We start from the raw sequence: 27,340 nt of genomic DNA on the forward strand, positions 1-27,340 counted from the left end.
TATAGCAGAGATATGAATAGCATGCTATTCTTTCTCACTCCAAGACCAGCTTTCTGTCAAGGTGCCTCTCATAAACTCAAGGAGAGTTTAGGGTAGCGAAAATAGCACTGTATTTAGAGAAAAAAACTTTGGTTTTCAATCTTAGAAAACTACTTATAAACTCTTTGACCTGAGCAAGCAACTTCTCTCAATCTCAGTTGCTTCATTTATAAAATGAGAAACTGAAGAGCAGTTCTAAATCCTAAGAAACCCTTTTTTCCTCAGTTCAGAATACCTGAGGAGTGATTGACCTGGAGTTATCTCTTTAGATAAATATAGGGAGGTGATGTCTCTACTGTGGAGGCCAACAAAAAGTAGCCAATACCCAGCAATACTACTCTCCCTTACACAGTCCCACCCAAATATTTTGGTTTCTTGGTGATTTGGAATTCAGAATGAATTCTCCTGCAATTCAATTAGCATTTATTAAGTGCTTGCTTTGCTAGTTTTTGGTGACTGAAAAAAAAATCTCAAAGAAGACAAAACACTTGTCTCTAGACTTAAGGAACTTAAATTCCACAGAAACAATGTTATAAATAATTAAAAGGAAGATATGGAATTTACTTTAGAGGCACCATTCTCTTTGATAGGCTTTTATACATCGATCTGGCAATACTATTTGTAATATTGTCTGGGTGGGGAAGAGTATTCTGATTTCCAAACAGCCAACAAAAAAAAATCTCATAAATTGGAAACTATTTTGCATTATGATTAAATTCAATTCAACATTTATAAAGTCCATATTCCCTCTCTCTCTCTCTCTCTCTCTCTCTCTCTCTCTGTTTTAATAGAACACTAGGCTTTGTGCTAAGGTGTTTGGATACATATTTTCCTTGCTCTCATGTAGCTTACAGTTTAAGGGGATGGGATGACTCAGTACTCTGTCTTTAAATGTAATTGTATATCTTAAGTTTTGCATAAATACTATTGAAATGATGTAGCCCTTTCATCTCCTCTTCTCAGAATAGGTTCCCCATGGGATAGCTACCACAGGTTTAAGGTACTTTTCAGGTCTATAATCATAAAATTATAGCTCAAGAATCCCCACCAGTGTGCTTATTTTTAACAGGCATTCCATAGGCACAATTTGCTCAAAGCTAATTTGTTTATTGTAATGGCATAGTAAAGATAGTGACTATAAAATGTTTCATCCATAAACTGGGGCACATTCTCTCTCTAACAACTGCATAACTCATCAAAGAGAAAAGTGAGCATACATATAGAGTTCACTAATAGATGGGCACACATGAAGAGAATAGGCATGTGACTAAGACACTTCATGCCTACAATGTCAGAATGAGGGCTGTTTTTAGAAGGTTTCAGTATCTAGACTCATATTAATTTTATCCAGTTTGACTGATGGACTTCATATCTTATAAAGGACTACCAGTATGAAGACTTTTATTTTGATTAAGACTTTATTACTTCATAATTTCTATTACCTTACCCTTAGAGTTTATGATTATTGTAGAATAATTTTGTTAGTGCTGCATTTTAACAGTGTTGGGGAGAAAGCAGCTGTTTGGGGTATCCTCATTATCTCTCAAACCTCATAATTATTGTAATGATTTTTGTAGACAGGTATGTAATTCTGGGAGGTCATCGTGACTCATGGGTGTTTGGTGGCATTGATCCTCAGAGTGGAGCTGCTGTAGTACATGAGATTGTGAGGAGTTATGGAAAACTGAAAAGGGAAGGTAATGTAACTCAAGAACTAAAGAGGTAAAGATTCAATTAAATTCAAATCAATCAACTAGCACACTTATGAACTTTAACTATATGTAAGATACTTTTAAAGTTGCTATAGGGGTTACCATAGATGCTTTTAAATGTTTAAGGTTTCATATTCTTGACCTTTTAGTCAAAGAAGCTTAGAATTGAAAGAGGCCAGAAATGTCATCTACTGAAATACATACTTGACTCATTGTATAATATTCCCAAAAAGTGAATAGTTGTACCAGGGATACCAGTGATGGAGCACACACTTCCTGTCCTCTTTAGGATGGCTTCAATGGTTAGACAGTTTTTCCTTATATTGACCTGAACTATCCCTGAATGCAACTTCTACCTATTGTTCATAGTCCCACATTTTAATGCTTCAGATTCTTGAAAACAACTTTCACATGTTGCCCAAAGTCTTCTCTCCTCTAGGCTAAATATCACCCTTTCTTTCCATCTATCTTCACATGGCATATTTCTCAGTTGCTTTTGTTTCAAAATCCTGCTCTCCACTCATGTTTATAATCAACTTTGTCAGTGTCCTTCCCAAATAAGACACCTGCAACTGCACAATGGGACTATTGCCCCGCTCCCCTTTCTGGACACTGTATTAATGTAGTCTTGGATCACATTAATATCTGCCATTTCACAATATTGATTTATTAAGCATGTAGTCTACTAAAAGTCCTAAATCTTTTTCATGTGTATTATTGTCTAGTCGGTGACTCTTTTATCACACTAGAATAAAGTAGAACTCTTTGCTAGCCAGGATCATAAAGGCTGCCTTTACAAATAATATGAAAAGTTGTGTGGAATTTCAAAACTATTCATAAATTAGCATAGATTTAATGTAAAACTTTTTTCAGACTATAAAAAAGATGTGAGGCGCAGCTAGGTGGCACAGTGGATAAAGCACCAGCCCTGGATTCTGGAGGGCTAGAGTTCAAATCCAGCCTCGGACACTTGACACTTACTAGCTGTGTGACCCTGGGCAAGTCATTTAACTATCATTGCCCCCCGAAAAAACAAACAAACAAACAAAAAACAAAAACAACAAAAAAGATGTGAGCCTGTCTTTACTGTTACTATATTATATAATATTATGGGTTTATTATTTTTTTTAATGTATAAGGTATTTTATTTTTTCCGTTACATGTAAAGATAGTTCTCAAATTTTGTTTATACAAGCTTTACAATTTCAGATTTTTCTCCCTCCCCTCCCTCCCCCCTCCCCTAGACAGCAGGTAATCTGATATAGGTTATATCTATATATCTCTATACATATACATATAGATATAGATATATACACACACATATATATATATACACATAATAACATTAATCCTATTTCTGCATTAATCCTGTTACAAGAGAAAAAATCAGAGCAGTGATGCAAAACCTCAAAATAGAAAAAAAAAAAAACAACAGGCACCCAAAACAAAAGAAATAATATGGTTCAATCAGCATCTATACTCCACAGTTCTTTCTTTCTTTTTTTTTTCTTGGATTTGGAGATCCTCTTCTATCATGAGTTCCCTGGAACTCTTCTGTACCATTGCATTGGTGAGAAGAATATAGTCCATCACAGTAGGTCAACACTCAATGTTGATGATACGGTACAATGTTCTTCTGGTTCTGCATCTCACTCATCATCAGCTCACGTAAGACCCTCCAGGTTTCTCTGAACTCTTCCTGCTCATCATTTCTTACAGCACAATAGTATTCCATTGTATTCATATACCACAACTTGTGCAGCCATTCCCCAATTGATGGGCACCCCCTCAACTTCCAATTCCTTGCTACCATGTAAAGAACAGCTATAAATATTTTTGTACATGTGGGTCCCTTTCCCCCTTCCATGATTTCTTTGGGCAAAAGACCCAAAAGTGGAATTGCTGGGTCAAAGGGTATGCACAGCTTTATCGTCCTTTGGGCATAATTCCAAATTGCTCTCCAGAATGGTTAGATCAGCTCACAGCTCCACCAACAATGCATTAGTGTTCCAATTTTCCCACAGCCTCTCCAACATTGATTATCTTCCTTTTTTGTCATTATAGCCAATCTGATAGGTGTCAGGTGGTACCTCAGAGTTGTTTTAATTTGCATCTCTCTAATCATTAGAGATTTAGAGCATTTTTTCATATGGGAATAGATAGCTTTGGTTTCTTCATCAGAAAACTGCCTGTTTATATCCTTTGACCATTTCTCAATTGGGGAATGACTTGGATTCTTATAAATTTGATTTAATTCCATATATATTTTAGAGATGAGGCCTTTCTCAGAAGCAATGCCCATAAAAATTGTTTCCCAGCTTTCTGCCTCCCTTCTAATTTTGAATGCATTGCTTCTGTTTGTACAAATTTTTTAAAAATTTAATGTAATCAAAATCATCCATTTTGCATTTTATAATATACTCTATCTCTTGTTTGGTCATAAACTGTTTTCCTTTCCAAAGATCTGATAGGTACACTATTCCTTTCTCTCCTAATTTACCTATGGTATCACCTCTTATGTCTAAATCATGTATCCATTTTGACCTTATTTTAGTAAAAGGTATAAGATGTTGGTCTATGCTTAATTTCTGCCATACTATCTTCCAGTTTTCCCAGCAGTTTTTGTCAAATACTGAGTTCCTATCCCAGAAGCTGAAGTCTTTGGGTTTATCAAACACCACATTACTAGTGTCATTTACTACTGTGTTTCCTGTGCTTAGCCTATTCCATTGATCCTCCACTCTATTTTTTAGCCAGTACCAGATAGTTTTGATGACTGCCGCTTTATAGTAAAGCTCCAGGTTTGATACTGCTAACCCACCTTCCTGTGAATTTTTTTTTCATTATTTCCCTGGATATTCTTGAATTTTTGTTTTTCCAGATGAATTTTGTTATTATTTTTTCTAGCTCTATAAAATAATTTTTAGGTAGTCTGATTGGTATGGCAATGAATAAGTAAATTAATTTAAGTAGTATTGTCATTTTTACTATATTAGCTCTGCCTACCCATGACCAATTGATATCTTTCCAATTATTTAGATCTGATTTGATTTGTGTGAAGAGTGTTTGGTAGTTGTGTTCATAGAGTTCCTGGGTTTGTCTTGGCAAGTAGACTCCCAAGTATTTTATATTATCTACTGTTACTTTGAATGGAATTTCTCTTTCTATCTCTTGCTGCTGGACTTTGTTGGTCATGTATAGAAATGCTGATGATTTATGTGGATTTATTTTATATCCTGCTACTTTGCTAAAGTTGTTAATTGTTTCAAGTACTTTTTGAGTTGATTCTCTAGGATTCTCTAAGTATACCACCATATCATCTGCAAAGAGTGATAGTTTTGTTTCCTCCTTGCCTATTCTAATTCCTTTAATTCCTTTTTCTTCTCTGATTGCCAAAGCTAACATTTCTAGTACAATATTAAATAATAGAGATGATAATGGACATCCCTGTTTCACCCCTGATCTTATTGGGAAGGCCTCTAATTTATCTCCATTGCATATAATACTTGCTGATGATTTTAGGTAGATACTGTTTATTATTTTAAGGAAAGCTCCACCTATTCCTAAACTCTCCAGTGTTTTTATTAGGAATGGGTGCTGTATTTTGTCAAAAGCTTTCTCTGCATGTATTGAGATAATCATATGATTTTGGTTGGTTTTCTTATTGATGTGGTTGATTATGTTAATAGTTTTCCTAAGGTTGAACCAGCCCTGCATTCCTGGTATAAATCCCACCTGGTCATAGTGTATTATCCTGGTGATTACTTGCTGTAATCTCCTTGCTAATATCTTATTTAAGATTTTAGCATCAATATTCATTAGGGAAATTGGTCTATAATTTTCTTTCTCTGTTTTTGCTTTGCCTGGTTTTGGTATCACCACCATATTTGTGTCATAAAACGAATTTGGTAGAACTCCTTCTTCACCTATTTTTCCAAATAATTTGTATAATATTGGAATTAATTGTTCTTTAAATGTTTGGTAAAATTCACCCGTAAACCCATCTGGCCCTGGGGATTTTTTCTTAGGGACTTCATTAATGGCTTGTTCAATTTCTTTTTCTAATATGGGTTTATTTAAGGATTTTATTCCCTCTTCAGTTAACCTGGGCAGTTTGTATTTTTGTAAATATTCATCCATTTAATTTAGATTGTCAAATTTATTGGCATACAGTTGGGCAATATAATTCCTAATTATTGCTTTAATTTCCACTTCATTGGTGGTAACCTCACCCTTTTCATTTTTGATACTGGTAATTTGGTTTTCTTCTTTCTTTTTTTTAATCTAATTAACCAATATTTTATCTATTTTATTGGTTTTTTCATAAAACCAGCTCTTAGTTTTATTGATTAATTCTATAGTTTTTTTTTTTACTTTCAATCTTATTAATTTCTCCTTTAATTTTCAGGAGCTCTAGTTTAGTATATAATTGGGGATTTCTAATTTATTCTTTTTCTAGCTTTTTAAGATGCATGCCCAGTTCATTAATCTCCTCTTTCACTTTTTTATCCATGTAAGCATTTAGAGCTATAAATTTTCCCCTAAGCACTGCTTTGGCTGCATCCCATAGATTTTGGTATGTTTTCTCATTATTGTCATTCTCTTGGATATAGTTATTGATTGTTTCTATGATTTGTTGTTTGGCCCCTTCATTCTTTTGAATGAAATTATTTAGTTTCCAAATGATTTTCATTCTACTTTTCCCTGGCTCTTTCTTACGTGTAATTTTTACTGCATCATGATCTGAGAAGGATGCATTTACTATTTCTTCCTTTCTACATTTGACTATGATGTTTTTGTGCCCTAATACATGGTCAGGTTTTGAAAATGTGCCATGTACGGCTGAGAAAAAAAGGTATATTCCTTTCTATCCCCATTCAGTTTTCTCCAGACATGTATCATGTCTAACTTTTCTAGTAATATATTCACCTCTTTCACTTCTTTCTTATTTATTTTTTGGCTAGATTTATCTAATTCTGAGAGGGGGAGATTCAGATCCCCCACTAGTATAGTATTACTGTCTAATTCCTCTTGTAACTCATTTAACTTCTCCACTAAGAATGTGGATGCTATACCACTTGGCACATACATATTCAATATTGATATTACTTCACTATGTATAGTACCTTTAAGCAAGACATAATTTCCTTCTTTATCTATTTTAATAAAATCTATTTTTGCCTGTGCTTTGTCTGAGATAAGGATTGCTACCCCTGCTTTTTGTTAACTGAAGCATAATATATTCTGCTCCAGCCTTTTACCTTTCCTCTGTGTGTATCTCTCTGCTTCAAATGTGATTCTTGTAAACAGCATATTGTAGGATTCTGGTTATTAATCCACTCTGCAATTCGCTTCTGTTTTACAGCAGAGTTCATCCCATTCACATTCACATACACAGTTATTATTCCTCCTCACTGACGTTTTACTTCTTACCCTAATCTGCCCTCCCTTTTTATCACCCCCCCTCTCTTTTCTTTACCCTTTTCTCCCTTGCTGTTGTCCTCCCTTCTATCAGTCCCCCCTTTCCCTTCCCCTTTTGCTTCCCTAAAGAATGAGCTAAGTTTCTTTATCCCAATGAACGTATATGTTATTCCCTGTTTGAATCAAATCTAATGAGAGTAGGGTTGAAACAATGTTCACCCCTCCTTTCTTTCCCTCTATTGTAATAGGTTTATTTCACCTCTTCATATGATATAATTCATCCCATTCCACCTCCCCTTTCCTCTCCTCCCCATAGACTCCCTTTTTAACCCCTTAATTTTTTTTGTATCATCACATTAAAGACAATTTATATTTATACCCTGTGTCTTTCTCTCTGCCCAAATACATTTACAGTTCTTAAGAGTTATGAGTATTATCTTCCCATGTAGGGATATAAATAGTTTAACCTAATTGAGTAACCATTTTTTTTTCCCTCTGTTTACCTTTTTAAACTTCTCTTGAGTCTTGTATATTAAGATTGAATTTTCTATTCAGTTCTGGTCTTTTCATCAGGAAAGATTGAAAGTCCCCAATGTCATTAAATGTACATCTTTTCCCCTGAAAGAGAATGCACATTTTTCCTGGGTAATAGATTCTTGGCTGCAATCCAAGCTCCTTTGCCTTCCAGAATATCATATTCCAAGCCTTGCAGTCCTTTAATGTTGAAGCTGCCAGGTCCTGAGCAATCCTGACTGTGGCTCCATGATATTTAAATTGCTTCTTTCTGGCTGCTTGGAGTATTTTCTCCTTCACCTGATAATTCTGTAATTTGGCTACAATATTCCTTGGAGTTTTCCTTTTGGGGTCTCTTTCAGGAGGTGATCGGTGGATTCTTTCAATGATGATTCTATCCTCTGATTCTATGATATCAGTGCAGGTCTCCTTAATAATTTCCTGGAATATGCTGTCTAGATTCTTTTTCTGGTCATGGCTTTCAGGCAGTCCAATCATTCTCAAATTGTCTCTCCTGGATCTGTTTTCCAGATCAGTTGTCTTTCCAATGAGATATTTCACATATTCTTCTATTTTTTCATTCTTTTGATTCTGTTCGACTGATTCCTGGTGTCTCATGCATTCTTAATCTTCCAACTGTCCAATTTTAATTTTTAAGTCATTGTTTTCTTCACTGAAATTATGCACTTTTTTTTCCATTTGGCCAGTCAAAGTTTGTGCTTCCTTTTCCAAGCTTCTGATTCTTTTTTCATAGTTTTCTTGTTTTGCTTTCATTTCTCTCCCCATTTTTTCTTCTACCTCTCTTAATTGATTTTTAAAATCCTTTTTGAGCTCTTCCAGAAAGGCTTTTTGTTCTTGAGACCAATTCACCTTCCCTCGGGAGGCTTCACATGTAGGCAATTTGAGGGTATTGTCCTCATCTCAGTTTGTGTTGGCTTCTTCCCTATTGATACAGAAGCTCTGAATGGAGAGGGCTCTTTTTTGATTCTTACTCATTATTGCAGCTTATTTATTTATTTTTTAAGTTGAAGTCTGCTCTGGGGGCACCAGGGTCTCTGTTTTGGGCTTCTTGTGCAGGGGTATAGGTGCTGTGTGACTGGCTTTTTACTCTGAGGCCTTTATAATGTGTGCAGTTTGCCTCCCTGCACTTCATGTCTGACCGTGCTCAGTCAGGCGCCTGATCCCACCTGTCCTGTTTGTGGCCCTACAGCTGGCAACTTGCCCTCTCAGCTGGTGCAGGTAGGTTTTTCCACTGTCCTTCTTGACCACCAGATTTTTGAGCCAGGTTCCAGGGGCCTCATTTGCTTGGCTGTGGCCCACATCTCCTGCTGACTTGCCCTGACCCCCTTGGCGCTGGGTTGCTGCCCTGTGCTGGACCTCCCTTTTGCCCGAGTCAGACCGACCTTTTCCTGAACTCTTCTAAATTATCTCTGGTTGGAAGACTGTGTCTCTCTGTCTCTTTGCAGGTTCTGTAATTTCAGAATCCGTCCAGAGGGTTGATTTAATAATGTTCTATTTGAAGGAAGAGAGGGAGAGCTCAGGCAGCTTGCTGCTTCCTCTCTGCCATCTTGGCTCCACCAATCAGATATGTTTCTTAAAACCATGAATCAAATTGCATTCAAATTTTCCTGTCTCTGCTGTGCTGACCTTTACCTGGAAAGAAGTATTTCATAGCCCTGTAGTTAGGTATGAATCCTAAGGCTAGAAATCTCAAGATAATCTTCAGGACTCATAATAATGCCTTGTCCATAGTAGGTGCTTAATAAATGTCTGTTGGTTAAATTTGTGCACATGCAGTGGGATAAATTGTAATCTCTTTAAGTTCAGGGACTAGGTTGCCATTTGTCTTCATATCCTCAGTTCTATGCATAGTGTCACAAATATATTAGGTGCTTAATAAATACTTGTTTAATATAATTGTGTGGAAAATTTGAATTAATAAAAAACAAGAAGGACAATATATTATTATTAATGTCAAATTGGCTTATGTTTATGATCACTATTAATAAACATATAAGTTATTCTGATCCCTACTCTCCCTTATTATGGAGTATTTTCTAAGGCTCTATATATTTTGCTTTTGCTTTCAGGATGGAGGCCAAGAAGAACAATGATATTTGCAAGCTGGGATGCTGAAGAATTTGGTCTATTAGGCTCTACTGAGTGGGCTGAGGTTAGTGAATACTGAGTTGTAATGAAATCTCATAATTTTTACTTTTACTTTCTTTTTGAAAACTTTTAATTTTTCCTTTTTTACTATAGTTTTTTTTTACTTTTACTTTCTTATAGTCATCTGGAACTTAATATATGTCATATTGGCTATGTGCCAAGTATACAAAGGCAAAAAAGCTTAGATTAAGGACCTTATAATTTACTGTGAGTAAAGGAGAACAACATATACGTAGAAGATTAAAATAAATTTTGGGTGAAAGCAAACTTTGAATATTAAGAGCTGTGGTAACAGTTGAACAGGGTCCTTTCTTTCTTTCTTTCTTTCTTTCTTTCTTTCTTTCTTTCTTTCTTCCTTCCTTCCTTCCTTCCTTCCTTCCTTCCTTCCTTCCTTCCTTCCTTCCTTCCTTCCTTTCTTTTTTCAGTACAGCAAACATTTATTTTATTTTTTTCCTGTTACATATAAGGGTAGTTTTGAAAATTCATTTTCATAAGATTTAGAGTTCCAAAATTTTCTCCCTCCATCCCTTCCCCCCCTCCACAAGACATCAACCAATCTGATATAGGTTATATATGTACCATACACAAGTAATCTTTTTTTCAGTTCTTTCTATGGGAATGGATAGCATGCTTCAACATTAGTCCCTTGGGATTGTCTTGGATCATTATATTGCTGAGAGTAGTTAAGTCATTCAGAATTGATCATCAAATAATACTGCTATCACTATGCACAATGTCCTCCCAGTTCTGCTCACTTCACTATACATCAGTTCACATGAGTCTTTCCAGGTTTTTCTGGGATCATTCTGTTTGTCATTTCCTATAACACAATACCATTCCTCTACAATCATTTACCACAGCTTCTTCAGTCATTCCTCAATTGAGGGACATTCCTTTCATTTCCAATTTTTAGCCACCACAAAGAGTTGCTGTAAATATTTTTTGTTTAATTTTTCCTTTTCTATTTTTCATGATTACTATGGTTAACTGTTTCCCTCCATCGTATTCCATGATATTTGCTCTATTATCTATCTTCTTTCACCCTATCCCTCTTCAAAAGGGATTTGCTTCTTTATGGCCCTCCCCCAATATACCCTTCCTTCTTTTGCCCCTCTCTGTTTATCCCCTTCCCCTCCTATTTTCTTGCAAGGTTAGATAGATTACTCCACCCAATTGAGTATGTATGTTATTCCCTCCTTGAGCCAATTCTGAGGAGATTGAGGGCTTTCAGCCAATTCTTATGGGTGTTGGGCTCATTTACTGTCCAGATTGAATAGATTACTCCACCTAATTGGGTATGTGTGTGTGTTAATTACTCCTAACAGGGTTCTTTCTAGAAGGTAGAGGAAACAGGTAGGATAGAGTGGAATAAAGAACCCTAAGGATGGGAACCACACAGATTCATATGAGAAACCAAGGAATATTAACTAGAGAAGGGTATTGTGGCCTAGGTAATTTAGGATTCAGAAAGATATCGATTTCAGTGGAAATCATAGGGTAATAGATTTTTTTCACACTTCACAGTAGCAGTGGTAATGTTGATTTGATCATTGAGGAAAGCTTTTAAGGTGGTTGTGTATAGGCATATATGGCAGAAGGGATGATTAGAAGTTTCTGGTGTTGGGGGGCAGAGCCAAGATGGCAGAGAGTAGCCAGCAAATCGCCTGAGCTCTCCTTCTATTCCCTCAAAAAGAACATTAAATCAAGCCTCTAGACAGATTATGAAACTACAGGACCTGCAAAGAGACAGAGATACAGTTTTCCAACCAGAGACAATTTGGAAGACTTCAGGAAAGTTTGGGCTCACTGGGGCAAAAGGGAGGCTCAGCGCAAAGGGGCAGCACAGCACCCAGGGGGTCGGGGCAAGTCAGGAGGAAGCTGTGGGCCACAGCCAAGCAACTGAGGCCCCTGGATCCTGACTCAACAAGCTGGTGGCACAGCAGGACAGTGGTGAAACCCACCTGCACCAGCTGTGAGGGCAGGTTGTCACCTGGACAGCCACCCATAGGACAAGAGCGACCAGGCCTACCAATGCCAGTGAACAGCCAGCAAGGCCATGGTGGTGAGAAATCCACAAGCCATAGAGGCCTCAGTGTAGAAAGCCAGTGACACAGCCCCTATACCCCAGCACAAGAAGCTTGAAACAGGGACCCTGGGGCCCCCAGAGCAGACCTCAACTTTAAAAAAAAAAAACTGCAGTAAGAAACAAAAAAGAACTCTCACCATTGAGAGCTTCTGTGTATATAGGGAAGAGGCAAACACAAACTCAGATGAGGACAATACTCCCAAATTGCCTACATGTGAAGCCTCAAGAGGGAAGATGAATTGGTCTCAAGAACAAAAAGCCTTCTTAGAAGAGCTCAAAAAGGATTTTAAAAATCAATTGAGAGAAATGAGGAGAGAAATGAAAGCAACACAAGAAAATTATGAAAAAAGAATCAACAACTTGGAAAAGGAAGCACAAAGATTGACTGAAGAAAACAATTCCTCCAAAAATTCATCTGGCCAAATTGAAAAAAAGGGTGCATAATCTCACTGAAGAAAACAAGGCATTAAAAAATTCATTTGGCAAAATGGAAAAAAAAAAAAAGGTGCAAAATCCAATGAAGAAAACAATGCCTTAAAATATTCATTTGGCCAGATGGAAAAAAAAAAAGATGCATAATCTCATTGAAGCAAACAATGACTTAAAAATTAAAATTGGACAGTTGGAAGATTAGGAATCTATGAGAAACTAGGAATCAGTCAAGCAGAATCAAAAGAATGAAAAAATAGAAGAAAATGTGAAATACCTCAGTGGAAAGACAACTGATCTGGAAAACAGATCCAGGAGAGACAATTTGAGAATGATTGGACTGCCTGAAAGCCATAATCAGAAAAGAGTCTAGACACCATATTCCAGGAAATTATTAAGGAGACCTGCCCTGATATTATAGAATCAGAGGATAAAATCATCATTGAAAGAATCCACCAATCACCTCATGAAAGAGACCCCAAAAGGAAAACTCCAAGGAGTATTGTAGTCAAATTCCAGAATTATTAGTTGAAGGAGAATATACTCCAAGAAACCAGAAAGAAATAATTTAAGTATCATGGAGCCACAGTCAGGATTGCTCAGGTCCTGGCAGCTTCAAAATTAAAGGATCATAAGGCTTGCAATAAGATATTCCAGAAAGCAAAGGAGCTTGGATTGCAGCCAAGAATCTATTACCCAGCAAAATTGAGCATTCTCTTTCAGGGAAAAGATGGACATTCAATAAAATTGGGGACTTTCAAGGTTTCTTGATAAAAAGACAAGATCTGAATAGAAAATTTGATCTTAACATACAAGACTCGAGAGAAGTTTAAAAAGGTAAAGCGGGTTAGGGGAGTTACTCAATAAGGTTAAACTGTTTTTTATATCCCTACATGGGAATATTATACTCATAACTCTTGAGAACTGTATATGTATTTGGGCAGACAGAAGGATTATAAACAGAGGATATAAATATAAACTGTCTTTGATGTGATGATATCAAGAAAATTAAGGGGTTAAAAAGGGAATTTATGGGGAGAAGAGGAAAAGGGAGGTGGAATGGGGTGAATTACATCATACAAAGAGGTGATAAAACCTATTACAATAGAGGGAAAGAAGGGAGGGGTGAACATTGTTTCAACCCTACTCTCATTAGATTTGATTCAAAGAGGGAATAACATATGTTCATTTGGATAAAGAAACTTAGCTTATACTTTAGGGAAGTAAAAGGGTAAAGAGAAAGGGGGAGACTGACAGAAGGGAGGGCAAAAGCAAGGAAGAAAAGGGAAAAGAAAAGGGAGGGTGTGATAAAAAGGGAGGGCAGATTTGGGGATGCAGGGGTAAGAAGCAAGTGGTTGCTGAGGAGGGATAGGGTGAAAGAAGGGGGGAAAGTAGAAATGGAGTAAATAGAATGGAGGGGAATAGACATCTAGTAATAATAACTGTGAATGTGATGAACTCTCCCATAAAACGGAAGTGAATTGCAGAGGGGATTAAAAACCAGATGCCTACATATGCTGATTACAAGAAACACATCTGAAACGAGAGGATACACACAGAGTAAAGTAAAAAGGCTGTGGCAGAATATCTTATGCTTCAGCTAAAGTCAAAAAAGACAGGGGTAGGAGCAATCCTTTCTCAGATAAAGCAAAGGCAAAAATAGATCTAATTAAAAGAGATAAGGAAGGAAACTACATCTTACTAAAGGTATGATAAATAATGAAGTAATATCAATACTAAAACATGTATGCACCAAGTGATAGAGCATCCAAATTCTTAAAGGAGAAGTTTAAATGAGTTACAAGAGGAAATATACAGTAATACTATACTAATGGGGGATCTGAATCTTCCCCTCTCAGAATTAGATAAATCTAGCCACAAAATAAATAAGAAAGAAGTGAAAGAGGTGAATAGAATACTAGAAAAGTTAGACATGATAGATGCCTGGAGAAAATTGAATGGGGATAGAAAGGAATATACTATTTCTCAGAAGTATATGGCACATTTTCAAAAACTGACCATGTATTAGGGGCACAGTCAAATGTAGAAAGGCAGAAATAGTAAATGCATCCTTCTCAGATCATGATGCAGTAAAAAATTACATATAATAAAGAGCCATGGAAAGGTATACTGAAAAATCAATTGGAAACTTAATAATTTCATTCTAAAGAATGAGTGGGTCAAACAACAAATCATAGAAACAATAACTTTATCCAAGAGAATGACAATATGAGAACAACATACCAAAAATCCATGGATATAGCCAAAGCAGAGCTTAGGGGAAATTTTATAGCTCTACCTGCTTACATGAATAAAAAAGAGAAAGAGGAGATCAATGAATTGGGTATCCAACTTAAAAAGCTAGAAAAAGAACAAATTAGAAATCCTAAGTAAATACTAATAGAAATCCTGGTAATTAAAGGAGAAATTAATAAAATTGGAAGCAAGAAAACTATAGAATTAATCAATAAACTAAGAGCTGGTTTTATGATAAATCCAATAAAATAGATAAATGAACGCTTGATTTGATTTTTAAAAAGAAAGAAGAAAAAAAACAAATTACCGGTATCAAAAATGAAAGGGGTGATTCTACCATCAATGAAGTAGAAATTAAAGCAATAATTAGGAAATTTTTTCCCCAACTGTATGAAAAATAAATTCAAACAATCTAAATGAAATGGATAAATATTTACAAAAAATACAAACTGCCCCAGGTTAACTGAAGAGGAATAAACCCATATTAGAAAAAGACATTGAACAAGCCATTAATGAACTTCATAAGAAAAAATCCCCAGGACCAGATGGATTTACAGGTGAATTCTACCAAACATTTAAAGAACAATTCATTCCAATATTATACAAATTATTTGGAAAATAGGGTGAAAAAGGTTGAAATTTTGGAAATAGGTGAAAAAGGAGTTCTACCAAATTCCTTTATGACACAAATATGTTGGTGATACCCAAACCAGGCAGAGCAAAAAGAGAGAAAGAAAATTATAGACCAATTTCCCTAATGAATATTGATGCTAAATCTTAAATAAGATATTAGTAAGGAGTGACAGCAAGTGATCACCGGGATAATCCACTATGACAAGGAGGGGAATCATACCAGGAATGAAGAGCTGGTTCAACCTTAGGAAAACTATTAACATAATCAACCACATCAATAAGAAAACCAACCAAAATCATATGATTATCTCAATAGATGCAGAAAAAGCTTTTGACAAAATACAGCACCCATTCCCAATAAAAACACTAGAGAGCATAGGAATAGGGGGAGCTTTCCATAAAATAGTAACCAGTATCTACCTAAAGCCATCAGCAAGCATCTTATGTAATGGAGATAAGTTAGAGGCCTTCACAATAAGATCCGGGGTGGAACAGGGATGTCCATTATCACTTCTATTATTTAATATTGTGCTAGAAATGTTAGCTTTAGCAATAAGAGAAGAAAAAGGAATTTGTAACAATTGGAATGACACCACCTGCTGGAGAATTACTTTATCAAAGATCTGCCATGAGGAGAAGGCATCTGAGGGCAAGAAATCATGCACTTTGGTGTCAGGAAGTGACATTTCCTTGTGGGATGAAGAGGGGGCGAGGCTGGTGCTCTCATGCTCTTCCTCAGGACTTGGGTGGAGAAGGGAGTTAGAAATGCACTCTCCCTTTAATAGATAGATGAATCTAGGCCTTTCTCTCTCTCTTTACCAAATTCTTATTCTCCTTAATACATGCTTAAAAGTCTAACTCATGCTAAAGCTTATAATTTATTGGCCACCACTCATTAGATATTTTAGACAGACTAGCTAGAATTTTAGCCCCTTACAAATTAAAGGAATTAAAATAGGCAATGAGGAAACAAAACTATCACTCTTTGCAGATGATATGATGGTATACTTAGAGAATCCTAGAAAATCAACTCAAAAATTACTTGAAACAATTAACAACTTTAGCAAAGTAGCAGGATATAAAATAAATCCACATAAATCATCAGCATTTCTATACATGACCAACAAAGTCCAGCAGCAAGAGGTAGAAAGAGAAATTCCATTTAAAGTAATGGTAGATAATATAAAATACCTGGGAGTCTACTTGCCAAGACAAACCCAGCAACTCTATAAACACAATTAGAAAATACTTTTCACACAAATCAAATCAGATCTAAATATTTAGAAAGATATCTATTGCTCATGGATAGGCTAAGCTAACATAGTAAAAATAACAATTCTACCTAAATAATTTACTTATTCAGTGCCATAGCAATCAGACTGACTGAAAATTATTTTATAGAGCTAGAAAAAATAATAACAAAATTCATCTTGAAAAACAAAAAGTCAAGAATATTAAGGGAAATAATGAAAAAAATGCACAGGAAGGGGTGTTAGCTGTAACAAATCTGGAGCTTTACTATAAAGCAGCAGTCATCAAAACTATATGGTACTGGCTAAGAAATAGAGTGGAGGATCAATGGAATAGACTAGGCACAGGAGACACAGTAGTAAATGTCATTAGTAACGTACTGTTTGATAAACCCAAAGACTCCAGCTTCAGGGATAGCTATTCAGTATTTGACAAAAACTGCTGGGAAAACTGGAAGATAGTATGGCAGAAACTAGGCATAGACCAACATCTGATACCTTCTACTAAAATAAGGTCTAAATGGGTACGTGATTTAGACATAAGATACCATAGGCAAATTAGGAGAAGAAAGAATAGTCTACCTTTCAGATCTTTGGAAAGGAGAACCATTTATGACCAAACAAGAGATAGAGAATATTACAAAATGCAAAATGGATGATTTTGATTACATTAAATTAAGAAGTTTTTAATTTATAAGAATCCAAGTCATTCTCCAGTTGAGATATGGTCAAAGGATATGAACAGGCAGTTTTCTGATAAAGAAATCAAAGCTTTCTATTGCCATATAAAAAGATGGTTTAAATCACTATTGATTAGAAAGATGCATATTAAAACAACTCTGAGGTATTACCTGACACCTATCATATTGGCTAATATGAGGAAAAAAAGGAAAATAATAAATATTGGAGAAGCTGTGGAAAAATTGGAACACTAATGCATTGTTGGTGGAGCTGTGAACTGATCCAACCATTCTGGAGAGCAATTTGGAATAATGCCCAAAGGGCTATAAAGTTGTGCATACCCTTTGGAACCCAGCAATACCCACTTTTGGGTCTTTTCCCAAATGGATCATAAAAAAGGGGAAAAGACCCACACATACAAAATATTTATAGCTACTCTTTTTGTGGTGGCAAGAAATTGGAAATTGAAGGGATGCACATCAATTGGGGAATGGCTGAGCAAGTTGTGGTATATGAATGTAATGGAATTCTATTGTGCTGTAAGAAACGATGACCAGGAGGAGTTCAGAGAAACCTGGAAGGACTTGCATGAACTGATGATGAGTGAGATGAGCAGAACCAGAAGAACATTATATACTGTATCATCAACATTATGTGTTGATCAACTGTGATAGACTAGATTCTTCTCACCAATCTAATAGTACAAGAAAGTTCCAAAGGACTCATGATGGAAAAGGCTCTCCAAATCCAGAAAAAAAAGGAACTGTGGAATATGGATGCTGAGTGGACCATACTATTTCTTTTGTTTTTGGTGCTTTTTTTGAGGTTTTTCCTTTTTGCCCTGATCCTTTTCTTATAACATGACTAATGCAGAAATATGTTTGATGTTATTATATATCTATATCTATATAACTTATATCAGATTACCTGCTGTCTAGGGGAGGGGGCAGGGAGGGGAGGGAGGGAGAAAAATTTGAAATTGGAAATCTTATCTAAACAAATGTTGAAAACTAAAAAAATTAATAAATTTTTAAAAAGAAGTTTCTGGTCTTTTTTGTCATTTAAGGAAGGGATGGGAAGAGTCCTGGGTTTTGACTGGTTATTGAGGGATTAGACATGTGTAGGACTGCCAACCATCCAATCCTCAGCCAAGTTAACTCTATTCCAGGACTTACTGAAATGGTAACTCCATAATTGGATATTTTGTTTTTGCATTAGATATTGGGGCTAAAGAGGATCATCAGGAAGTAAATGGGGTAGAAGGTGATATGAGAAGAAGAAAGGCAGAAGGCAGGAACCTTGTTTAAGATGGAAACTATGGATCAACAATTATGGAGGTTTGGGATTCCAAGAGGAATCCCAAAACTGTCAAACAATATTCCAAGAAAGTGGATATACACGATAAGGCTGATTTTCTTTAAAACATATATGCTCCACATCTATTCATTTGATTCAAAATGAACCATTACTCCCTTAAAACCAAGTCTTCAAGGTTAGATTCAATATCTTTGATTTCTTTATAGCACTCCATGTTTTTTATTGCTTTCTAGAAATAGAAATGATTGCATTCTTAAGCAAGAGAGAGTACAGTTAGTCATTTTTAACCTCAAATCCTATTACTTTTTTTGAGGGGATGAAGATAAAGAAAGAAGAGAGATAATATCTTTGTATATTTCTTCTTTTTTCTAGGAAAATTCCAGAATACTGCTAGAACGTGGAGTGGCTTATATTAATGCAGATTCTTCTGTAGAAGGTGAATACTGTTTGATATTAAGAAAGGGATTTAATTATTTATAATTTTTTAGGTTTTCTTAAACAATTCTATTCAACAGTATTTCAGAAAATTATGTGCAGAGGCAAATCAAAAGAGACAGAATGCTATGCCCTAAAAATACATTTCTTTTTCTTCAGTACTGAAGTTAATAGCCCTCCATTTAGGACATTTTTACCTGATATTTATGTTATAGTCTAGAAAGGTAATGAAGGTATCAATCTTGAGGTTAAATCTAAATAGAGAAGACTCTGTAGCCCATATACCTAAGATTATAGACTTTTTTCTCCAAATTAACAACTATATTTGGAACCCTGATATCCTGATTTCTAGTTCTGTGCTCACAGGTTGCTACCTTTGAGTACTCTTTCTTTCAATCCTTTTCTTTTACTCAGTTTCTTTGTATGTTTTCTCTTGTTTTGACATAAGAGCTGAAAGATCCATTCAAAGCTAATTCTATTCCAATTTGAACTCTTAGTAGCTTCCTATAATGACAGGCAGCTCACCTCATCTCTCTGAATCTGCTCTGTTAACTATAAATTGGGAGTTGTCATGCATGGACTCCCTCCCTGATGATAATGTTGTGAAGAAAGCACTTAGTAAACATAAAGACAAAGACTGATAGATATCTTGATGGATCTTCACTTCAATAAACGGGTTGATAGATGGAGAGATAAGACATTAAGGTAGAGAAGTGGATTGATAGACACTCAAAAAGACAGAGATACTCTATCAGATAGACATATAAATAGACATATAGAAGAAGTAGGAAGGAAACAAGTATATAGCAGCTACTATGTGCCACGCACTGTGCTAACTGCTTTAAAAATCTTAATTCATGTTAAGTTCATAATACCTCTGTGAAGTAGGTACTGTTATCCTCATTTTACAACTGAGGAAACTGAAGCAAACAAAGGTTAAATGACTTGCCCAGGATCATATTGCTAGTAAGCACCTGAAGCCAGACTTGACCTCATTTTCCTGACTACAGACCCATTGCTTTATTCACTGCTCCACCTAGTTATCAGACATTGAGATAAACTCTCATAGAAGAGTAGATGCATAAATAGATATAGACACTTGTAGATGGATAGATGAAGAGATAAATAGATATATAGATACTCCCAGAAAGAATTATTTCAAAATATATTGATCTTGATCTTAATCTCTACTCTTAGAGTCTCTGGTGCTTAGATACTGGAAAAGGAAAGGCAACGTTTCTTATTATTTGTGTTTTGTTTTGAGATGTCTTCTATTCTCATGTTTCAGGAAACTACACTTTGAGGATCGATTGTTCACCACTAATGCATAGATTGATATACAGCCTAACAAAAGAGGTAATTTTTTTAAAGTTTCCTATTTTTATCTAAATATTTTGAAATGAATTTTTAGTTACACAGTTGAGATACACACACACACACACACACACACATATATCCAGTTTTGTCCATTATTCCAAACACATCATTTATCATATTAAGATACCAAGTTTATCCTGAGGAATACAGACTAGTATAAGCCTAGGAAGACATGAAACAAGTAAGAAAAACAATTTCAGTTAAAAAAAAGTCTGGTTATCCCAGGTATCCATAAAGGAAACACAAGGATAGCATATATTGTATAGTTAGCATCTCTACTACCAGATTCTTTCATGAAATGGTTTGACCTTGAAATGGATCCCTTTCTTTTCCAATTTTCCCCTTGAACAGGAACAACTTTTTATGAATGTATGTTGTCTCCTGAATCTGAGGGTTCAGGGAAAATAAAATTTCAAGTGACGCTCAGGACTCACAAGTCAAGCATTTTTCCACTCCCTTCATTTTGGGCTGGACTGAACTGTACCAGTTTCATATAGCACTTTTTAAGGTCGGCAAAGTACTTTATATACATTATATCATATAACACCATAAAGTTTTATAGGAGTAAGTACTACAAATATTATCATACCCAGTTTACAAATCAAGAAATTGATGATCAGAGAAGTGAACTGTGGTTGGTTTTTGGGTTTTTTTGATAGTCAGTAGAGTTAGTAATCGTCAGGCATAACTTGAACTCGTGTCTCCTGAAATTGGAATCTAGCTGGTCCTTCCATTATAGTTATATACCCCATTGTACAAATTACCAAGAAGTATCTCATATGACACTCTGACCTCATTGATTGCTAGAGTTAGTCAGTAAAAATTAATTGCCTATGATATGCCAAGCCCTATAACAAGTGTTGGAGATGGAAACAAAAGTATAAGACAGTCCCTGCCTTTAAGGAGCTCATAATCTATTAGAGAAAGACAACACATAAAAACAAGCTGAAAAATGGGGGAGAGGAAGAGAACCAGAATAGCACCATAATGCAGTCCTGTAACTGGGGAGGGAGGGATCATCAGAGCAGGTGTGATTTCCAGAATTGAATTAATTTAGCAGAATAGTAAATTACTGGATCTTATGAAATACAGTACTTCAGCTGGGTAGGGAATGATAAGGCGAATTCCCTGGGTACCCTCCCCAAATAGAAGTCTGGGAGAAACTCTGAACTTAAGTCTGAAAAAAGGCACATATACAGGCATATGTAGGTGTTTTTTTCTTGAAAAGGAAAAAAAAATAAAGTCCAGTGACCTAGATGTAAATATCAACTCTGCTATTTACTTCCTTTGTAAAACTGTTAGCAAATTACCATGCAGTGCCTGGCACATAAGTGCTTAATAACTGTTTATTCACTGACTTCTTGACCTTCCAGGATTTTAGTTTTCTTATCTGTAAAATCAAAGCATTGGATAAATCTCTCTCTTCTCCATTCAGATCTAACTAATATGATCCTCAGTTGGCATAGATGATTCCTAAAATCCCTTTCATGTAAGAAAGTGTGTTATCTAAGCAGGACCTGAAGTTCCTATAACTACTATCCTTTATGAGTAACCTAATGTCTAAAATGTTAAGTGGCCTACTGAAGACTCAGTTTCCCATTCTCACCAGTTAGCCATTCCCAAAGCTGCCAGTTATCAACAAAAGGAAGGTTAGCCTTAAAAGTGGATAGAGTGAATGACCATCATTCAGTATGGGTTGACAGTATCACCAAAAAAGATGGTATTGTTTCAGAAGCTTGAGTCAGGCTTCCTCTGCCCAAAACTATACCATTAGAGATTTGTTTCTTTGGCCCCAGAAGGATTATCATTCTTTGTGAGTTCCCCATTAATTTGCAAATAAATTCTGATGAGTTAACCATTCAAGTCTTTGGTTCAAGTCTTGACTCTGCCATTTTGTAAATTTCTGAGCCTCTCCTCATCTATTAAATAATGGCACCTTGATCTCAAATTTGGTGTGAAGACATAAAGATTATCTTCATTAAAATGTTCTGGAAACTCCAAAGCACTATATAAGTTTAAGCATGTATTTTAATTTGGGCATGTTTCTAATGCTTTTTTTTTCGTACAGCTTCGAAGTCCTGATGAGGGTTTTGAAGACAAATCTCTGTATGAGAGCTGGAAGGAGAAAGATCCTTCAACAGAATTCAATGGCTTACCCAGGTAAATCAAGGAATAATTCAATTTAATTCAACAAACATTTACAAGGGTCTATTATAAGGCACTGTGGTAGGTAGTAAGGATATAAAGGAAAAAACACACACACACACACACACATACACACATGCAAAACTCAGAGAACTCCAACAAGTTATATTCAATTGAAGTATTTAACAGGCAACAGAGAAAATACAAAGTGCATATAAGTTTAAACCTCGTGTAATAAGCTCATAGGCTGATTAGGAAGTGAGATGGCACAGGGCATTAGGGCACTGGGAGTAGAGTGAAAAAGACTTCATTTGAAATTTGACCTCAGATATTTAATAACTAGGTAAACTTGAGCAAGTCACAGAAACTGCCTCAGTTTCCTCATCTGCAAAATGGATGTAGGGTGATAATAATAGTACCTTATCCTCCTAAAGTTGTAAAAATCAAATAAGATCTTGATTTATAAAGCTCTTAGCACCTGACACCATAATAGGGGACTATATATAGGCTAACTATCATCAGCATCATCAGCTGTACCCTCAAAGAGTTTTTTTTCTTTCTGTGGCTAACATTATTCAAAATGTTTTCTCTTGTATCTTAATTTCTGAGGAAAAAATAGAAAGGGGGCTTAGCAGATCATAGTCCTGCTATCTGGATATTTTAAATGCAGTATAATGAATATCAAGCATTCAAGCTAATTCAAAAGTATATCTTTGATATTAGTGACTTCAATTTCCATCAGTGAGCATAAAAGAGAAGAGCAAAAACCTAGGTTGAAAAAATGTGAAGAGCAAGAATGAAAGAAACCAAATGTCATGAGGCCATATTCAGCTGGCATGCCAAGTAAACACTTGGAACCTTAATGTGGCTGCTGGGCATTCATGATGGAAAGAATTTTCTCCCATCCCCTACATCGGGACATGCATAGGTATATTTTGACTTCTTCCTGTTGGCCATGATGGCTCAGGGATTCCAACTGGATGGTTTTGAAAAGTCTGGTTTTTGAAAACTTGGCTGCTGAGCTGAAACTCTGAGATTTACAAAAGAGTAGTCCTTAACCCCTCAAGTCTCCTTGCCACCTTTGAAACATAAAGACTTTGTATCTTGGTAAAATCAGGTAGAGGAGAGAGAGCCTCTCGTGTCTTCTTTTTCTTTGCAGAGGACTTTGTGAAATTTTGAAGGGCAACTAGTGTCTTCCCTGTATCATGTACCCAAGTAGCAGCATAGCAGGACCAAAGCAATTGTGTTAGCAACAGCAACAGAAGAAAAGAGTCAAGAAGACCATAAAGAGAGATGGCAATGGAAATAGAGTGTGTTTGGTATTGTTTTTGACGATGCTGAGGGAAAGAGAAATGCCTTACAAAAGAAACTGTATCTCAGTGTTACTTAAATATTAGCCAATGATCTGTATTAGTTAGTTAGTGAACTTCTTTTCTAATCATTCTGTGATTCTTTATTGATCCTGTATACTTTTTGCATTTGTCTACCTTGGGAATTAGGTTACATTTCTGATTCATGCTTGTACTGTGGAAATAATTTTTTCCCTCTCCCTTTTCTGATATAACCCTTAGACTTCAAATATATAACTTTTTCTATTAATTATGAAGCAAATTAAATAAAATCGTTCTGTGTTGTACCATGGTTGGGGATATGTGAGAAGTAGAGAACCTACTCCTCCTATTGAGGAGTCAGGCAACTTCAACAACAGTGAATCCAGGGCATTCCTAAAGGACAGATTAAAGATATGGGAACTGGGATTGAAGCATGCTATTTTCACTTATGTTGTTAGGTTGGGTTTTTTAGTTGTTTTTTCTTTTTTCTTGTTTTTTTTTCCTTTTGTTCTGATTCTTCTCTCACAACATGACTAATGTGGAAATATGTTTAACATGAATGTAACGTATAATGTATATCAAAATGTTTGCTGACTTTGAGAGTAGGAAGGAACAGGAGGGTGGGAGAAAAATCTGTAACTCAAAGTCTTACAAAAATGACTGTTGGAAAGTATCTTTACATGTAATTGGAAGAAAATAAAATAAAATACTAAGAAAAAAGTCTGGGAGCTGGAACAGGTTGTAAGCCCCTGGAACTCCAGTTTAGTGTTAGTTATCTAACTAATCACCATGGTAGTCTCAGAAGCCCTATATCTCTACATGATGTGCACTTTATTTTTTTTCAATGAAACAAACATTTATTTTATTTTTTCCAGTTACCTGTAAGGGTAGTTTTCAACATTCATTTTCATAAGACTTAGAGTTCCAAATTTTTCTCCCTCCCTCCCTTTCCTCCCCCCTCCACAAGACAGCAACCACTCCGATATAGGTTATATATGTACAGTCCACAAGATAAAGACTTTATTTATGAAGAGAATTGAAAACCTGGATTTAGTAGCTACTAAGTAATATCATAAAAATTTGAATTGACTAAACCTTAACAGATTATAGACTGAATATTTATTGGCATAGAAGATAGTTCAGAATCAGGTCTCTTTGTAGTAGAGCAAAGGTCAAAATAAATACCAAACCAAAAGTAAAAGTAAAGAGAAGTCACTGTTTATAATGTGAGCAGCTTTTTAACTGACTTGTTTTTTAAATGAATTCATAACTCTGAAAAATCAGAAATGAGCAAAAACAGATATTAGCTCTCACCATTTCTTAGAGGACTATGAATGGAGCAAAGTAGCATGCCAAGAAACATAAAACCGCGTAAGTTCAATTTTGGATAGCAAACAATCCTCTTGCTAAAATGAAGGGCTATAGCAGCAGGTATAACACAGGTTTAAAGTGCAAGCTCTTCTTTTTACAGAGGAAGATGACAGAAAGATTATGTGCCCTATCATCTCCCAAAGCTTGGATGCCTTTTAAATCACATAAAATCCTGTGTCAAAGAGGAAGCTTTTCCCAATCCTTCTTAATTCTAGTAACTTCCTTCTGATTATTAGTTCTATTTACCCTGCATATTGTTTGTTTGTGCACATTTGTTTACATGTAGTCTCCTCCATTATAATGTGAACTCCTTTATAGCAGGGACTTTCTTTTGTCTCTTTTTGTATCCCTAGTGCTTAGCACAATGCTTAGCAAAAAGTAGGTGCTTAAATGTTTTTTGACTGACTCACTAATGACATTCATGTTGATCAGCAGCCCATCAGTTAGCATGCCAGTGTTACTTTTCATGTCCATAGATAGTAATAATAAACTGAACCCAAATATTAATAAGAGGAAGAAATTGGACAATGGGAATTAGGTAGTGCTTTCAATGATTCTAAGCTAATTAGTTCTGTAAAAGGTACCATTTTAACACCAACATTCATTTCAATTAATCAAGTTATTTTTTAGGTATTTACTATCTCTGACAGATAGTAAATGGAATGGTTGCTTCCAATTAGGAGCTTATCTTTCCCTGAAAAGAAACATGAACAAAGTTGAGTAAATACAAAAAGATGTATAAAAGAAAAGTAAAATGTATTAGAGAGGTAAAGAATATGAACACTGGGAAAATCAGGGAAAGGTCTTTTTTTTTACATTGAATCTCAAAGAGAGATGGCCTCCAGGATCCCTTCCAGCTCTCATTTTAGACACTGTGTTAAGTTGAGTATTCTCATCCACTTCACAGTACTACCACAAAATTTTATTTTTGAAATCTTTGAATTCTTAAACTCACTTACTTTTAACATTATTTGAACATAGGATTTTTTTATGGCATTCTGAAATCTCTTCTTAGTGACCTCAGTTTTCTCATTTGTAATTTAATAATTATTAATAATAAATTTTGCTAAGAAATATGAATGGTAAAGTAGATTTATGCCAAACAACAATGAGATAATTTAAGACAATTATAGAAAGAACTTTTAGTTCAATATTATGTGGAAAATTGGTCTCTTCTCTTTATCAGATAGGACATTGCCAAGGTTATTTGTTACAAATAGAAGTGAAGGAAGTGTTAATTAGGAAACAGAAATGCATTCCAAGTGTCATAGATCAAGGTGGAAGAGGACATCTAGGTCACCTCTTCTAATCCCTTATTTCCATTTTTGGGGGTGAGGTGGCATCATTTAACAAAAAGCTAAAATTACTAAACCAAGATCACAAATGTAGTAAGTGAGTGTTTATTCAAACCTCCCTTCTTTGAGACCATGTTTCACACCCTTTCCACTCCCCTATACTTCCTCTCTAATCAGCAGTCTATATGAGGAATCTTGTCTTGGTCACACCAAACATTTTGCAGCATCTGGTTAAGAACAGATAGCCTCCTTCTTATTCCCACTCAGGATTTTTAAAAATTGTGCTTCTAAGACTTTAAAATATTTAAAGAAAAGTAATTTTTAATCAGAAAGGAAATCATTATAACTTAGAGGGCTAAAATTTTCCCATATAGAGATATTGTTCTACAGCACATTCATTGTTCTTGAAACTCTTTTTTTTGTTGTTGTTCTTCAAAATACATCTTTATCAATGCTATAGCATGGCAAACATCTAAAGATGTTAGTAACTGTATTGTCTATCACTATTGACAAATCTTGAGATTAGATTTAGAGCCAGAAAGGACCTTTAAGGATCCTTTGTCAACTGTTTTTTCAGATCTGGAATCTGAAACCCAGGAGAAATTGTGACGTTATCACAAAAGTAGTATGTAGCAGTCAGGATTCAAAACCAGGTTCTCTGACCACAAATCTAATACTCTTTATGATATACCACACTAATTCTCCCCATCATTTACATACATCATCCTTTACCTTCATGAGTTCTCAGGATCTTGCTTGCTCACGTGTTCCCTTTCATATATTCAGTCTCTCTAATATTTCCACTACATTTAAAGAAAAATATAAGTCTCCCCTGACCTGAAAACCTATTCACTTGATCTGTTGTGTGTGTTTTATTTAA

General features: G+C 35.5%; 1 protein-coding gene across 1 annotated transcript in view; it reads left to right on the top strand.

Annotated features, from left to right (window-relative positions):
- FOLH1B (folate hydrolase 1B) overlaps positions 1-27,340 on the top strand; it is a 97,148-nt gene that overhangs the window by 59,647 nt on the left and 10,161 nt on the right. Inside the window, 5 exon segments of the mRNA XM_043997862.1 lie at positions 1,617-1,736; positions 9,776-9,858; positions 18,879-18,942; positions 20,230-20,297; positions 22,387-22,478. Coding sequence (XP_043853797.1) covers positions 1,617-1,736; positions 9,776-9,858; positions 18,879-18,942; positions 20,230-20,297; positions 22,387-22,478 — 427 coding nt within the window.

This window comes from Dromiciops gliroides, chromosome 3 (genome assembly GCF_019393635.1).
Source record: "Dromiciops gliroides isolate mDroGli1 chromosome 3, mDroGli1.pri, whole genome shotgun sequence".
Classification (NCBI taxonomy): domain Eukaryota; kingdom Metazoa; phylum Chordata; class Mammalia; order Microbiotheria; family Microbiotheriidae; genus Dromiciops; species Dromiciops gliroides.